The 17,225-nt window shown below is 48.9% G+C and overlaps 1 protein-coding gene across 1 annotated transcript in view; it reads left to right on the forward strand.

The window, feature by feature from the left end:
• Positions 1-6,799: 6,799 nt before the first annotated feature.
• Positions 6,800-17,225, forward strand: part of LEKR1 (leucine, glutamate and lysine rich 1) — a 31,199-nt gene continuing 20,773 nt past the window's right edge. The window contains exons 1-2 of the mRNA XM_018079188.2: positions 6,800-6,869; positions 15,061-15,275. Of these exons, the coding sequence (XP_017934677.1) occupies positions 6,822-6,869; positions 15,061-15,275 (263 nt within the window). The 5' untranslated portion in view covers positions 6,800-6,821. The remainder of the gene's footprint in view (positions 6,870-15,060; positions 15,276-17,225) is intronic.

A 17,225-nucleotide genomic window follows, 5' to 3' on the forward strand; every position in this document is an offset into this window, starting at 1 on the left:
TTAACTGATGAGGAAACAGGTTCTAAAGCAAAGCAGGAAAAATCTTGTTCCATCTTATTTTTGCACTCGGAGGGATGAGGATACGGCTGCATTTCAATAACTCTGCTGTAGCAACAGCCTGCAATCAACATCAACATCCAGGGGCTCTTATCTCTTTGGGGAGATAAATTTGCATTGTCGGGCCATGCCACGGAAATGCAACATTTGCACTTTGCTATCAGGATGTGCCAGGACATTGCACAGCAATCGCAAAGCAGGAGTGAGTAACTAAGGTGAAGTGCAGGAAGGAGTAGCCTGCTCTCCTGCCAAGCACTATAAGCTGTTGTTTAAAAGTATTTTAAAGGAGATGGAGTGCAGCCCAAGAAAAGCTCCAGAACTGTGTCAACAGTTCGTATCATAATACGATTTCAGGGCTTGCAAAGCCAGACTCTTCTCAGGATTCCTTATGGCTAATCCCATCCCCTTCACTGTTGGCTGGGAGACTGATGGATTGTTTTTGCGTGCTGGATCTAAGAATGATACACAGACTGATATCACCTCCTCCATTCAAATCACCCCCTCCATCCTCCTTGGGATGCTCTTTCCTCTAAACATCCTGGTTTCCTTCATTTCTATGTGCTCTTTATCTTTTCCTGTTTCACAGTGACTCCAGTTTCCTCATCACTGCCTGGTGTTTGTTCCAGTAGCTCACCAAGGCTGTAACATCTGGCCTGTTCCATCCATCCTCTCCCCCTTCCAATGGGAGGGCTCTGTGTGCAGTTTCTCTTTTGGCAGGATTTTCAGGTTTGGGTTTTTTCAGAGCCAGCAGCAGAAACGTTTTCCTCCCTCCAGTCCGTGTGTTTAAATTGGGCAATAGGAGGAGGTCGCTGGTGGCTGGGGGGAAGGGGAAAGATTGATGGGGCTTCTGCATTCCCGTGGGAGTTTCCTGGCAGGCTCCTGGGAAACTGCTGAGTCCTGCATGGATGAACCTCACCCTTATGGGAACAGTTCTATTTTGCCACCATCACCATCATCCTGGAGCATTAGATCTTACAGATATGCCCTTGAATGCCTTAAAGATAGAGAACAAAACCTCCAACCCCTCTGCACCTTCTCCTGAGGTTTGATCTTTTCCTTGGACATTCTGATACGACAAGAGGAAACAGTCTCAAGCTGTGCAAGGGAGATTTAGGTTGGACATCAGGAGGAATTTCCTCATGGAAAGGGTTGTCAGGCACTGGAAGGGGCTGCCAAGGGAGGTGGTGGAGTCCCCATCCCTGGAGGTGTCCAAGGAAGGCCTGGATGTGGCTCTTGGTGCTCTGGGCTGGGGGACAAAGTGGGCATCGGGGACAGGTCAGACTCAAGGGTCTCAGAGGTCTTTTCCAGCCTTAATGATTTCACGATTCTTTCCCCAAATCCCATCCTTTTAGCTGGATGCCCTCTTCTCCTCCATTCCCACTCCCAACCGCTCGACTGCCGGAGCTGCCTGTGCTCTGTATTCCCTTCTCACCCCAGCCTTGTATCTGTGATGCTTTTCCTGGCACCCTTCCCAAGTCCTCTTGCTGCCAAGTCAGACTCAGTACGAGCTTCTTGTATTCCCTTTCAAATCCTTCCCTATGGTGGCAAATAAACCCAGTGTCCTACACACACACACACACACACACACAAGCTCCTGATATCATCCTTGACAGCTCTTCACTTCTGGCACTCAGCTGCTGCTTAACCATACGGATTCCTGCTCTGAGTCACCTCATGTGCTCTTGCGGCCAAGAGCTTGGCTTTGATTTGGCAATGTCACGGCAGGAGCACTGGGATCTCCTCCCTCAGGATCCCATTCCTGCCTCGCATGTCCCACTGTCATCAGCACGCTCCTGTTCTGCTCTGCTCTGAGCTGGCATCGTGGCACCTTTGGAGCTGGGACCATGCCCTCACCCCTGCCTTGCTGCACACCCCACCAGCGCCCTGCACACCCCACCAGCGCCCTTCACACCCCACCAGCACCCTGCACACCCCACCACCAGCACCCTGCACACCCCACCAGCACCACGCAGACCCCACCAGTGCCCTGCTCCCTCCCGCTCTCCCTGATTTTATCATTTCTGTGCTGCTCTGGGGAGTTTCTATTCTTTGCACTGCACGACCTGCCTGCCCTTGACTCCCAGGTAGCCCTGGTGTTCAGCTCCCTTTTCCAAACATCCTTCCACAGAGGCTGCTCTCCCACCACGCTCCCATCCTTGTGGCATTTGCTGAGGAGGGGGAGCTGAGCAAACCAAACAAATCCAGCAAATATCGCTTGGAAAGGGGAACTAACACGCTGTGCACAGAGCACCGGGAATAACCTCGGTGCCTGTCCTTCCCCTGACCCCTCCTGCTGCACATCTGCTCCCCCCAAGCCCCCCGCACACCTACGGAGCAATAAGCGCTCGAGCTCTGCTCCTCCCTAGAAAAACAACCAGAGGAGCTTCCCAGAGGAGCTGTTTGCTCCACACCGCTTCCCCACGCTGCGCTTTGTGTTGAGCAAACACAAGGGCAGCCTAAAACAAGTCGGATTTCTCTTTGCCCGGGGAATGCTGCAGGTGCGGACACACCTATAACCCTCACACCCCGTGGGTCAGTCCCGCTGTACGAGGAGGGTGTTGGTGTTTATTGCCCTTTTCCCAGCTGCCCACTGGCACGGACTTTGCTCCTCCGGGTTGGGATTTCTGAGCGGCGGGAGGCTTTCCACGTGTGTTTGAGAAGGTACAAAGCCTGCCGGAAAACAATGGAAATAGCTGCCTTATGACTGCTGCGTGTCACGCACTCGCTTCTCGCCCGTTGGTTTGTCCTTGGAGCCGCTCGCACCGCCTGGAACCTGATCCCAAGCGGAGCCGGGCGTTCAGGCTGGCACGCACACGGCTCCGCCGTGCCATGTGGGAGAGACACGGCCGCGCTCCGACCCCGCTCAGCCCACCGGAGTCCCGAGCCACCACGGATGTGGTGATTTTGTGTGGGCTTCCTGCTGGGAGGAAACAGCTGCTCAGAGCAGTGTGGTGGGAGCAGCGTCTCCCATGCTCTGCTTCCCACAGGGCGCCGGCCTGGGAGCGTCCCAGCTGGCAGCAGCACGGCCCCTGCCAGGCTCTCCACTCTGCCAGGACAGGGGCTTCTCACCCCCATGACTGGATCTCCTCAGACCCCCAGGACAGGCTCCCTTCAGCCCCCTCAAGGACAGACTCTCATCAGTCCCCCCAGGACTGGATCCCCTCATGCACTCCCCTTCAGCCTCCCTAAGAACATGATTCCTCCAGTACTGGATCCCCTCAGGTCCCTCTGGGACAAGCCCCCCTTCAGCCTCCCCAAGCACAGGATCACCTCCATTTCCCCCAGGATTCAGGCCCCCCAGCACAGGCTCCTCTCAACCTTCCCAAAGGACAGCATCCCCTCTGTCCAAGCTCCCCTCAGCTTCCCAAGAACAGGATCGCCTCCATTTTCCCCAGGACTGGATCCCCTTACCCCCACTCCAGGACTGGATCCTCTTCGCATCCCTCCAGCACAGACTCCCCCCAGCCCCTCCAAGCACAGAATCCCCCCTGGTAATGGATCCCCTCAGCTGGTCCCTCTGGGACAGACTCCCCTCAGTCCCCCCAGGACCCGATCCCCTTATCCGCTCCCCCAGCAGAGGCTCCTCTCGGGCCCCTCAAGCACAGTCACCCCAGGATCAGATCTCCTCAGGTCCCTCTTGCCAGGCTCCCTTTCAGCCCCTAAGAACTGGGCACCCCCCGGACTGGATCCCTTCAGGTCCCTCTGCCCAAGCCTCCCTTCAGTCCCCCCTCAGCGGGCACGGCCGGGGGGAAGCTGGGATGCAGCAGCCACCGCTCCCTCCCTCATCTCACCCTCCTCCTCTCCCTCCCTCCAGTCCCCCGGCCGCTGCGTGCCTGCCGCCTGCCTTCCCCACCTGCCCTCCCCCGCCGCCAGCCCGCGGTGAATCCGCTGATCTCATGGCGCGCCTCACGACACCCCTTCCCCGGCACGTCAGCCCCGACATCGCGTGAGAGCCGCCGGGCGCCCCGCCCGCGCCCCCCCCGCCGCCGCCATCAAACGCACTGGCGGGAACAGATGCCGGCAAGGCCGCTGCCGGAAGCCCGCTGCAGGACCCCGCGCCATCCAAAGGCGGGGCCCTCGCCAGCTCCTTATAATCACAGCTTAATTAATGACCCTCCCGCGGGGGGCGAGCCGCCCTTTCACAACCGATCAGAAATATCACGCAACACACACACACACACACAGCAGCACACACACAAGCCCGCAGCCACACATCACACACAGGACACGGCCTGCCGGGGGAGCACGAAGAGGTAATGTCAGGCGGGGAGCGGGGCAGGAGGCGGCCGGCGGCTGCCCCAAAAGGCAGGGATTAGCGCAGGCTCGGAGCTCGGTCAACGCAACGTGTGGGACGGGGCACGGCGGCGACATTAGCCGCACGCGAGGAACCCGCCGGGGACACGCGTGGCACGGAGCCCGGGGGGGCGAGCGGGGCACTGCTCTCCGAGCCCGCCCCCGCAGCCCTCCTGCCGCAGCACCTCCTCACACGATTTGCCTCTTCCCCCCCTAAAACTCACCGCCTTCATCAATCCAACCCCCTACTCAGACACAATTTCCACCAATCCGACCCCCTACGCCTGCAGTTTTCCCTTTGTGCCAGTGAAATTTTCCCTCGTCCTCAACACCCCCCCCCCGACTTCGCATCCCTCTGTTGTGACAGCACCTTCTCATCCAATTTGCCTTTTTTTTCCTCCCTAAAGCTCACTATTTTCTTCAATTGAACCCCCCACTGATGCAATTTTCCTTTTATTCTGGTAAAATTTTCCTTTCCCCCCTAAGATTCACCACCACCTTTGAACAACCCCCTCATTCATGCAATTCTGCTTTTTCTCCCACTAAACTTCAATTTTCTTCATTCCAACCCCCTACTCATGCAATTTTCCTTTTATTCCAGTAAAATTTTCCTTTCCCCCCCCATAAAATTCACAATTTTCTTCAATCCAATGCCCCTACTCATGAAATTCCCCCTTTTTCTTCCAATAAAAGTCACTATGTTCTTCAACCCCCTACTCATGCAACTTCCCTCTTTTTTCCAATAAATTTTTCCTTTTCTCCTCTAAAATTTACTACTTTCTTCAATCCAACCCCTGTTTTCCCCCTCTTCATCCTCCAACCTCACTGATGCTTCACCCTAGACACTGAACCTTCACAGCTGCGACCGAGTCGTGCATAAATTAAATCAAGGTCACCCCGTTTTTTTGCCATGGCCTGTTCCCAGTTTTTCGTGGGTATCCCTAAACTGTGTTTTTGCGGATGCATCATTTTGTATAAGGCTTGTAGGGAATACTTTGAGCACCTAGGGAATGAGTTGGGTGTATAGGAATTGCCTTGGATGTACAGAAAACGCTTTGGGGATAGAGGAATTGCTTTGGGAATGTAGAATTTGCTTTGGGGGTGTAGGAGTTACTTTGGGGATGGAGGAATTGCTTTGGGCGGGCTGGAAATTTGGGGACGGAGCAGATGGTCCCTGCCGTGCCATAAGGCTGAGTCCTAACAGCAGCTCGGTTGTGAAGGAAACAGAAACCCACCAGCAATGGAAAGAAGGGCAGAATGTGGAATGAATCCCACTGCAAACTCCCGCCTCTCCCTCCCATCTCTCCCTGATTTATTCATTTTTACGGCCGCGCTCCAGTGGATCCCATCGGGAGCTGGCGGCGCGGGCGGTTCATCCCGAGGTTGAGCTCGTGCCTCGGGTGTGACACGCGGATGACCCTGGTGGCATGGATGAATTTGGGGTCTTGGGGCCGAATTTGGGGGCTCAGGGATGGCTGTGGAGTGTCACAGGGGGCTTTGGGGTGTCAGGACTGAATTTGGGATGCCAGGGGTGGCTTTGGCATGTAGAGAATGTTTTTAGGGTGTCAGGGGGGATTTTGGGGGGCCAGGCCTGAATTCGGGATGTCAGGGGTGGCTTTGGCATGTCAGAGATGTCTTTGGGGTTTCAGGGATGGCTTTAGGGTGTCAGGGCTGGATTTGGGATGTCAGGGACTAATTTGGGGTGGCAGGGCTAACTGTGGGGTGGCAGGGACTAATTTGGGGTGGCAGGGCTGAATTTGGGGTGGCAGAGCTGGCTTTGGGGTGTTAGGGGTGTTTTTGGAGTGGCAGGGCCAGGTTTAGGATGTCAGTGCTGAATTTGAGGTGTCATGGAAGGTTGTGGGGTGTCAGGGGTGGCTTTGGCATGTCAGGGGTGGCTTGGCCAAGTTTGCGGTGGCAGGGCTGAATTTGGCATGTCACGGTCAAAGCTGAGGTGTCAGGGCCAGGTGTGGAGTGTCCAGGGGGTCTTTGAGGTGCCGTGACCAGCTTTGGGGTGTCAGGGATGGATTTTGGATGTCAGAGCTGGTTTCAGGGTGTCAGGGCTGAATTTGGGGTGTCCAGGCTGTCTCTGGGGTGTCCGGGCTAGATTTGGGGTGTCAGGGCTAGATTTGGGGTCTCAGTGCCGAATTTGGGGTGTCCGGGCTGGATTTGGGGTGTCCGGCCTGGATTGACGGTGATCGAGTGCCTGATTTGGGGGTCCGGGCTGGATTTGAGGTGTCACTGCCGAATTTGGGGTGTCCGGGCTCGCCCCCTCACTACCACGCCCGCCGTGCCGCGCACGCGCCGTGCCTGCGGTTAGCGGGGACGCCGCGGTACAAGATGGCGGCGGCGCCGCGCCCCCCCCGGCCGCGCTCCCCCGCCCCTACCGGTCCCCCCGCACGGGCCCCCGGCCGCCCCAGTCCCCCGCCCCGGCCCGGCAGCTCCCGACCTCGCCGCGGGGCCTGCGGCAGCACATGGAGCGGCACGTCCCCGTCCACGCGCTGCCCGAGGAGATCCGCAAGGTACGAGCTGTGGAGATGGCAAAACCCCCCGACGTTTGGAGAGCAGCTCCCGCGGGAATTCAGGGGTGTTTCACTGGCCTGGGGGCACTGGTGCATTGTCTGGTACATGGTGGTCCTGAGTTAGGGGGGGTGTTGGGTGTCATCACTCTCTGTGCAGTGGAACGACACTAATTCTGTGGGAGCCCTGCAGAGGAACACCTTGGTCTGCCATGGTGTTGTCACTGCAGGTGAGGCCCAGAGAACACCTCTGTCCCTCCAGGTGAGTCTCAGGAACACCTCAATCGCTCCAGGTGAGTCTCAGGAACACCTCAGTCACTGCAGGTGAGTCCCAGAGAACACCTCCCTCTGTCCTGGTGCTTTCACTCCAGGTGAGTCTCAGGAACACCTCTCTCCGTCCCGGTGTTGTCCCTCCAGGTGAGTCCCAGAGAACACCTCTCTCTGTCCCAGTGTTGTCCCTCCAGGTGAGTCCACATTTTCCCCTGTTATGGCATGTTTTGCTACTGTGAGTTTGGAATGACTGAGGGCATAACATGTTCCAAAGGAGTATCAACACAAACGGGAACAGAACATTCCCCTTCATCTTCCCGGGGATCTGCTCTTGGTGTGTTCTTTTGTTTGGCAGGCAGATTATTGCCAGTGTTACAGTGCTGCTGTCTGTGTGGGTTCATTTAGGAGGAGGCTCCACTCAAGTGGAACACGAGTCACTTCTTGTAACACTATCGGGTTTTTACTTCAGCAATAAAACACCCAGCTGTCCTCATTTCTTGGTCTGCATCTCATAATTAACAAGTCATTTAAAAGCTTTGTGTACTCAGGCTGGAGAAATCCTCCCTGGAGTAGTCCAGGAAACTGTTGAGACAATTTCTGAGATGATTTCTGAGAATTCAAGGGTGGGTAAGATAGACAGTGGAAGGGAAAAGGAATATTTGCCCTTAAAACAAGGGGAGGAGAAGAACCTGGGATGCTTAGAGACTCATGAGCAGCTGTTTTGGTAGCAGGAAAGATCCCAATATGTTTGTTGACTTAGAAATTAGTTTTTAAGCATCAGCAGGATAAGGTGGGGAGCAAAAGTCAGTGCAGGCTCCTCAGAGAAACAGTCATTCATGCCAGAGTGTTGGAGGAGAGAATTGTTCTGGATCTAGTTACTGCTCAATATTTCTTTAATGACTTCAAGCTGCAGTTTGGTGGCACTTTTGCTGTCAGTATCTGATTTGGATCAGTTCCTGAGCCAGTTCCTGATCCCTGTGTCAGGCATACCCTAGCACAGGGAGGAAGCAGGAACAGAAAAGCAGTGACATTAATTCTGTCAGCAGCAGTGTCTGTGTCTGCTGGTTATCACTGAGCCAGGATCTTGGATTACGATGAGGAATACGCTGGTGCCAGTCTGGGAGGGGTTGGGAGCACCCTGGGAACACCACTGAACTCCATATTCTTAGTAAGAATAAGACATATTTTAAAAAAGTGAGTCCAATGCATCAATGCAAAATCCATAGTAACCTCCTTGTCACTTGTCAGACAACACTGAGGTCTGTAATCAGGTCATAAGGAGAATAATATTAGCAAAGGGATGTTACAAAGAAAGAGGCTCCTAATATATTGTCATATAATAATAGTTGTAATATATTAATAGTTGCAGTATATTGATAATTGTAATGTTAGTAGTTGTAATAGGAATTGCATGTGAAACTTGGGCCTTTGTTATCCTCTCTTCAGGGCTGTTGAGGTTTCAGTTCTGAGCTGCTGTAAAACAAATAATATGACTGATGGGAATTTAGAAAAGAGCAAAAGTAGTAAAGAGCTTAAAAACCTCGTGTTTCTGTGAAAGGATGATGAGCTGGCTTTGCTCATTCTGCAGAATACCTGAGCAACAGTGTTTGCACGTGTAGGGAGATGGTGGTTCATTTCCAGGTGCAAATTAGGCTTTTCCTCACCTTTCTGGATGTGCTTTGGTTGAATGCTATGGAACTGGAACAGCTCACCTTGGGAGTTGTGTTGGAATTCTTCCAGTGGGACTGTGGGGGCAAACTTTTCCCTCGGAGTAGAGGATGGGGCAGGGAGTCCTTCCAGCTCCCTCCACTTCTGGGGGTGTGGTTAACAAAAACATCTGATGGGAAGACACAGAATTTCTGGATTGGTACAAGAACAGGCTTATGGTCCTGTCCCATCCTACCCTCCACTCCATGTGGGATATGTGAGCTCCAAGGCAACGACAGCCCCGGATTTTGGGATCAGAGAGTGCCGGGGTTTTACACATCCTTTGGTGCTGCTCATCCCCTCGCGCTGTAGCTGCACTGCAGTTACAAGGTACAGGCCCTGATTACAAGCCATTCTCACAATTTCCTGTCCTTGTATCTCCCATCTTTTATGTGCACATGTTCCCATTCCCTTCGCATTCTCTGCTGTTGGATTTTGCAGCCTCTCTTCTGGAATCTCTCGGATTGCTCCAAGCAGAGCTGGTGCCAGCTGTGCTTTGCTCTGCCAAAGGGAGCACATGCTCCCAACATGCAGCTTGCAGGCCGAGGGAACACGTGTGTGTGGAGGGAGCCTGTCAAGCACAGGGATTTCAGCCTCAGAGTGGAGAATATTCCCTTCCTGGGGGTTGGTTTGGGCTGGTTTGCTGCAGGTTGGGTTGTACTGACAAGGGAAGGATGCAGAGCAGAGCCCTCATCATCCCTCTCCCTCGTGTTCCTGGTAGATGGAGCTCCACAAGCTGCTTATCAAGACTGTTTATTAAATTTTAAAGGAAGTTTTAATCTAGAGGGAAGGAGATTTCTTGGTATCTTGTTAATGAAGCAATGTGAAGGGACTTTGGTTCTTCGTGTTCTGACCAATTCTGCCTTAGAGAATCATGTAAAAATTGTACATGCTTTGCTCTCTTTCTCACTCCTTCTACCGCTCTCACAGCTCTTTCTCACCAAATTCATTGCAAGATGGGTGAAAAAAAAAATCAACAGCTAAACATCCACATGCCCAGTATTAAAGCCTACAGGATATTTTTTTTTTTTTTGTATTTACAGTTGCATACTTCTTAGAAACTAATTGTTGGTAAAGATCTACATCACTGGCTTGTGATGCCTAATTGTGATGTATTTATGTGTCTTAGAGTTTCTGCCATCAACCTCAGCCCAGGAGGGGACAGAAGGAGTTAGTGCTTCCTTCACTCCAGTGTCGTGGATGTGTGTTGTAGGGGAGTTCTGGTTTTTCTGTTTGGTTGGTGTTTTGGTTTGTTTGGTTAGTTTAATTTTTCCTCAAGACTTTCATATTTCACCTTGGTGGTAGAGGAACCTTTTTCGTGCTGGTGAACTTTAATTAAGGTTCTGCTGTTGTCAAGTCTGTGGAAGTTGATGGGAAGGTGCAGCTTTGAAACAGGAAACAGAACAGCAACCAAATGACCCCAAGTCCTCAAACAAAAAGTTATATTTAATTTCATATTTTATTTGGCAAATAAATGATCTTTGCTGGCGTAAATCCTAAAATTAATGGGGCACAGGATACCCATTCTGTCACCCCAGGAGCTCCGGAGATGGGGCAGGGCAGGAACTCTGAGGCTGTTCCACGTGGGTACAGAACGTTCTGTGGTGTCTGGCTGCCCACAAATACCATGTACACCATGAGCAGCAGTGCTTACACATCACACTTCCCACGACTGCCATAGAGTGGGCCCATTATGGGATCTTTATGAGCACATTACGTTATCTTTAACTTTTCTTGCTCTCTTTGAACAGGGTTATTTGTTTTTAATGGGTTCTGGAACACGTAGTCCCAGCTGTGTTAGTAAGCTAAAGAGTCTCTCCCATCCATCAAGACTCGCTGGGTGGGAGGGAACAACGTGCTCAGGATGTACAATATTGGTACCAGCAGGCATTTAAAAGCAGATCATTTCAATTTGTGCCCTCTAGATAAGTGTGGTAGAATGGCAGAGCCCTTTTCAGTGTCCTCTTGGCACCCACCTTGTGAATTCTTCTGGGGATGATGTTCCCAAGTTGCTCCACTGAGGGTTTCAGCACTTGGCTATAGAATTTCTAATGTTTGTGTGTCACTGGGATGTGAGGCTCCTGCTCTGGGAGTTTTCTGAGTGGCTGTGAGGTGCTTTGGAAATGTCAGAAAATCATGGAACAGTTTGGGTTGGAAGGGGCCTCAAAGCCCACCCAGTTCCACCCCCTGCCATGGGCAGGGACACCTTCCACTATCCCAGGTGGCTCCAAGCCCCGTCCAACCTGGCCTTGGACACTTCCAGGGATGGGGCAGCCACAGCTTCTGTGGACACCCTGTGCCAGCCTGTGTCCTCCCAACAGTGAAATGTTACCTGTTAATTTGGGAAAAGCTGCCAAATTACCCTTTGTCTGGTGTGTTTTGTCATGCAATGCTTTGTGGTTCCCTTCCAGCTGGAAGGTGCTGTGACACATCCCGGCAGAGCTCCGGAGCCCCGGGAAGGTCTGCCCGGGCTGGGGACACGTGTTGTGCATTTACAGGGGTTGGGTGAGTGGGATCAGCTCCCAGCAGGGCACTCCAGCCTTTTATGATTCATTAGTCTGATTTCCTCACAGGCAGGAAGAAATCCAAGCTACCTGAAATCTGAGTGTTATTTCCTGCCGTGACAAACTGATTATTTCAGGGCATGTTTTGAATGAAGCCACATTCTGGTTTCACTCCAAGCCTGTTTCTACTCTGTTCATATGTATTCAGATCGAGCACTGGGATTTTTTTGCAACTGTGATTTTATGGAAGTGGAGCTAATAATTCTGTTTGTAGCATGGCCCAGCAGTACCAGCTGGATTGCTTTTTGGGTAGATGCTGACTGAAAACTTGGCTCAAAATACACTTTTTTCTTTTAAAAGAAGTGAAGTTATTTCTGGGATTCTTAAGAATCTTTCTTTGACTAGAGCAAATATCAGTTTCAATCAGATAACTCTTCCAGCAGAAGACTCCTAGAAAATCAATGGTGTGGTTTGAGTCATGATTTCTTTTTGTGTTAACAGGGATTGGCTGGTTTGGTAGGAGAGGGACATCAAAGTGGTGTGGGAGAGGAGGAGTGAAACAAAAATGAAAGTAAAATTGGATAATAAGGTAGAATAAAACAACATACAGAAATAATTTAAGAGCACTCAGCTGCAGCATAATGATTTTTTTTCCTTGGGTTTTATGGATTCAGCTACAAGTTTAGTTTGGACAAATACAGAGATTTTTGTTATTTGGCCAGTCCTTGCTGGAGCAATGTCAGTCCTGCCAGATCCACCAAGTAGCAAGAGCTGTCACTGCAGCATTACATGGCTGAGGAACACTGGGTGTTGCCAGGAGTTTCTTCACCAAAAGGGCTGTCCAGCCCTGGCACAGCTGCCCACAAAGTGGTGGAGTCCCCAACCCTGGAGGCTTCCAAAAAGGTGTGGGTGTGGCACTTGGGGACATGGTCACTGGTGGCCTTGGCAGTGCTGGGGGATGGTTGGACTCGATGCTCTGATAGGGCTTTTCCACACCAAACAATTCCACGTGCTGGATGCTGTAATCCCAAAGCCCTGCTAAGTGAGAAAGGAGCTCGTTTTGCTTTGAATACAGCTCAGCTCTTCACTGGGGTGATTCCTGTGGGTGGATCTGCAATATCAGAGCAGAAGAAGTGGTGCACAGGCTGACACACCCTGGAGCTGCTTGGTCAACTCAAAATGGTATCAGTTCCTGTCTCCTCACTCAGAAGGCTAAAAATGGTCCAGACCACCAATTTTTTTTCCTTTTTTCCCTTATAACTTACGTTCTACAAATGGAGCCGAGTCAGACAGATGTAATTTGAGTGATTATCCCTCTTGGCTCAGCTTTCCATTGGCCTTGGTATCTAAAGAAATCTTTGTAACCATAGAATAATATCAATGCTTCTAAACCCAAGTGCAGATGCTTTAAAGCATCTGGTGTAACGTGTGTCACAACTGTGGCTCAAAATCCTGTGGATAAATATCTTCCTACTTCAAGCACTTTGTCCTCAGTGAGTTTGTTTGTTTAATTCCTCATCGATTTTTTTCTCTTCACTGCTTCCCCTCACTGCTCAGGAAATACAAGAGCTCCTACTCAGAGCTCTGATAGTTTCCTTTTCTATTCCTTCCAAAGTGTTTTTCCCCGATTTTTTTTTCTGCTTTGAATTAAGAAGACCACTGTGTTTTGATCAAATGGAAACAGTGAAATATGGAATCTGAAAACATAAATCACTGGGTATTTAACACACATTCTTAGTGGTTACTCAGCAATCAAATTATTCCAGAAAAGGTTGTTTGTAAGTGTAAGAACTAAGGAAAATTTGTTTCCTACAGACTTGTGTGTATTGCAGTGCTTGCAGGGTAATTATGAACGTACAGAGCAAGGTCCTGATTAAGGTAGAATTTCCTTTTCTGTTATTTTTTGACTATATGGCAAATACTTGAAAAATGCAACCTGCTCTGGAATCCTTCCAGGTTTTTACTTCACCTGAGGAATGGGTGTGAAGGAGGACAGGACCCACTTCCAGCTGAGCCCAGGGAGATAATATTTGTTTGTTCCATGACTTTATTTATTTTGAAGTTCAATAACAAAAAAAGTAAAAATTAGGAAGGTTTAGTACTTGCACAGAGCATTTGCAGGTCAGGCCCCCGATGATTTTGAGTTGTTTTCAGTCCCAGAACCCAGTGAAATTCCAAGCACTGTTTATTTGCAGGGCAGCACAAGAGCACCATGTTCTCTCTGGGATAAGAAACCCCTCCTGTGCTCCCTAAAGCAGCTCATTTTGTCCTTTTTCAATATAGTAATTTCAGTGCTTTGGAACTTTATGGTAGTTATCCTGAATAACAGTTTCATATTTCCAAGCACAGTTTGCAGCTGCCAGGAAAAATAAACTTGCATTTTCGACTCCTTCAGAGCAACTGTAACCAGGGGTGTTTTAAACTGGGGCAACACTTAAGAAGAAATGGGAAAATAAAGCTTGGCCAGGGCATCCTGAAATACCATTTTTATCAAGCTATATTTAAAGTGCTAAAGATTGTTGAATCATGGGATAATGAGCCTTTAATTTATGATTTTTGAAAGCTGCTTTCTTTCCTCTAAGTCCAATTTCTTTCCATTTATCCCAGTGTCTCAAAATATCTCTATTTTTCTTCTTGTGTGAAACAAGGGATTCTTAATTTGACTTCAGCTGTTTGCAGTTTTTCACCTCTCTGATTTTGATAATTCACTGTTGGAATCCCTATAGCAGTTGGCAGTTATGCAAGAAAAAATAACTGAAGAAAGGTTGAAGTGTGTTTGAGTCTCTCAGACATACAGTGGCTCTTCCAGCTGCCACCCATGGTCCATCTTCCATATCTCCAAGTTTGCCAAGAGCTTTTCCTACCCCTTGCTCTGAGGGGTCTCTCGGCTGTGTCTGAGTGTCCTCTGACCTAGTCTTGATTCTCACCATCTCTTCCCTCTCCAGTGAATTTATGCTGAATTTATCCCCCAGCCAGGGGCAAACCTGTCAGAGTCAGGGCTCTGTGCTGGTGAGCAGGTGCTACGTGTCCCCTGCTTCAGGATTAATGATTGATCCCTTAGAAAATCACATTTCTCAGTTGATAAAGGGTCTTTCCATGAGCTGTGTGTTACATACTCTGTAGTTTGTAATCAGCCGTGAATATTTCATACCTACAAACGGGTTCTGTTTTCCACAGCACTGCAGTGCCATGGACACTACCTCATCCTCATTAATCCCTTACTCACTGCAATTATTTGTGTACAGATTGCTGGCTTACATCACTTTGTTCACTCCCCACTTTTCTTGCCTGCTTCACTCGGACACCAGTTGCCAGAAAACCACAGGAAATAACATTTTTCTGGCTCAAGCGATCACAGATTCATTAAGGAGATAACTTTGTTAAACACAGAGTTTTATTTTCAATTAATACACCAAACATAGCTCAGAGGTACTTTAGAATTCCAGTGGGAGTTCCCACATATTAAATTGCCAGGCTTGATACATCCTGTGAAGTTTCCAGTAAGGCAAAGCACTGCTGTAGCTTGGGTTCATTTCCTAATGCAGAATTTTTCTTTATTATTTGTTAAAGCAATAACATCATCTGATCATAAATGCTCTAGAGAATGAAATGGTTTAAATGACTCAGATTTACTATTGTTACTTAGTGTCACTCAGGGTTTTTTTGTTCAGTGTGTTCCTCACAAACAGTTTTACCATTTCCTGTCTTTCCAGATGTCCCGGGATGAGACGGTGTGTAAATACTGCGGGGTCAGCTACCTGATCCTCCACGAGTTTAAGGTGATGGAAGAGAAAGTCAAAGCAATGGAAAAGGAGATAAAGTTTTATGAAGGAAGCATCGAACGGGAGCAGAGGCTCCAGGCTGAACTACAGGCCCTGTACCGAGACCTGGAGCGCTACCGAGCTGCCAGTGAGTCCAAAAGTGAAAGGTCAGAGCTCATCATCTTCTCTGCTGACATTCCCCTGCAGCTTATTAGGGACTTTCATCCCAAAGAAGTTTAAAACACAGATAACAGAATCACAGAATATGCTGGGTTGGAACAGACCCACGGGGATCACTGAATCTTTTATCAGATGCATCATCTATGATACTTTGTGATATGATATGATACTGGGATACTTTATTGAAATCATCTTTCACAGTGTTCCTTGGAAGCAAGTCTAAAATTCCTTCCTGGTTTAGAAACAGTCCATACATTTAAAGTGAGAGAGAGCCCAAGAAGGCACTTGGAGGTATTTCCCCTGCACACACTTCCAAATAGAAATTGGAAATATTTCACCTTATCATCTTGTAATCAAATTGTAATATTTGAAATGAAATGGCACAGTACTGGGAGTTTCACAGTTGTGAGAGTTTGACTGATTGTCTCATAGTAACCTGGGAAAGAATTCCCAGTGTTGTTGCCCTCAGAAGCTCAGGCTTCACTCTCTAAAGGGCTGATACTAAAGGAATTATGAACATTTTGGGTCCTGCTTGTGACACTGTTCTCCAGGAGCTGGAGTCTGCAAATCCTTGCAGACAGATACGTGAAGGTTCCAATTAATTCCCTTAAGAACTCCAGTAATGAATGACAGACCTCAGAGCCATGTTGGGATTTCCAGGGCACAGTGATTAGAACCTTTAAGTGTGTTCTTTCAGCTCATGCTTACAGGTTGTGTATCCTTTTCTGTCCTCATATTTTGGAATCTACCATTATATTCCACTAGTTGATTACAGTAGGACTATAAACAATATTTATAGTCCACTAATAAAAGATACTTTATAAAAGTGCAACTGCCCAAGTTGACAACTGATGGAATAAAGAGGGACATCAAGGCCACCAGAAACTTCTTGGTAATTTCTTGCTCATCTAAATCAAACTGTTTGTCAGCAGCTTTTTGTAAGAGTGAGATTGTAACTTTAATTACCAGCTCAGCCATTTTGATTTTTGGGACCCCCAGTGGGAGTGTTCCTTCCATGTTTGCTCACATCAAGTGACCCAGAACTGGTGACATGGGCATTTTGAGTGTTAAGGTGCTCCAGAGATTGGACTGGAATGCTTTGGAAACCTACTTTTTTTGTTTTTCAGAATCACTCAAATACCGTTAAGAATGTAATGTTTCTATTAAGGGATTTAGTTAGGCTTGTGTTTGCTAATGTTACTAATAGCACATTGATCTTAGAGCACAAGCTCCCACAAATTTGAACAAAACGTGTTTATGTTGTAGATCACTGTGCTCATAATGTTTCTTGCAATATTTTTTTCATTTAAACTGAACATCCTCCACCCACCCCCCTTCCCAATATTCAATGTTTTCTTTGGTTTAACATCATGTTTTTAAAGAGCTGTTTACTCCTTGTCCCTTTAACGACCCTGGGTGGCAGAATTCGGTGTGTGAGCAAATGCAGTGACAGCACATTCTTCTTGGGGAGGATCATTTGCCAGAGCTAAACTTGAAATTTTCATTGAGCTGCCTCTTTGTAGTAAAGCTGGAACAGTTAATAAAAATTTTTATCTCTGCACTTTCCCCCCCTGAGGCTTGACTTGATTTAAAAGCTGCTGAAATCAAGTGCAATACTTGCAGTAGGCTCCCACTCTCCAGCCATAAATCAACTGTTGTGCCTTGTTAAATAACTTGTCTAAATATTCCTTATCTTCTCTTCACTATTCTGGGCCTCTCTCACTACCTTGTGCTGTTGGCATTAAGTCACTATTCACCATCCTCATTTCTGGGTCTGGCAAGGCTGACAAATTATTCCTCCCAGAAGCCAAATATCCCCTTTTTTAAATTTTATCTCTGGGAGACCAATGGATTTAATCTTTCTTGTCAGTTCAGACTGTTTCATTTTTATATTCCTTTTAGGTTCAGGTTTGCTGTTGTTTGTACCTGTGGTTACC

Source organism: Manacus vitellinus, unplaced genomic scaffold, assembly GCF_001715985.3.
Source record: "Manacus vitellinus isolate BGI_N305 unplaced genomic scaffold, ASM171598v3 scaffold_45_pilon, whole genome shotgun sequence".
NCBI lineage: Eukaryota > Metazoa > Chordata > Aves > Passeriformes > Pipridae > Manacus > Manacus vitellinus.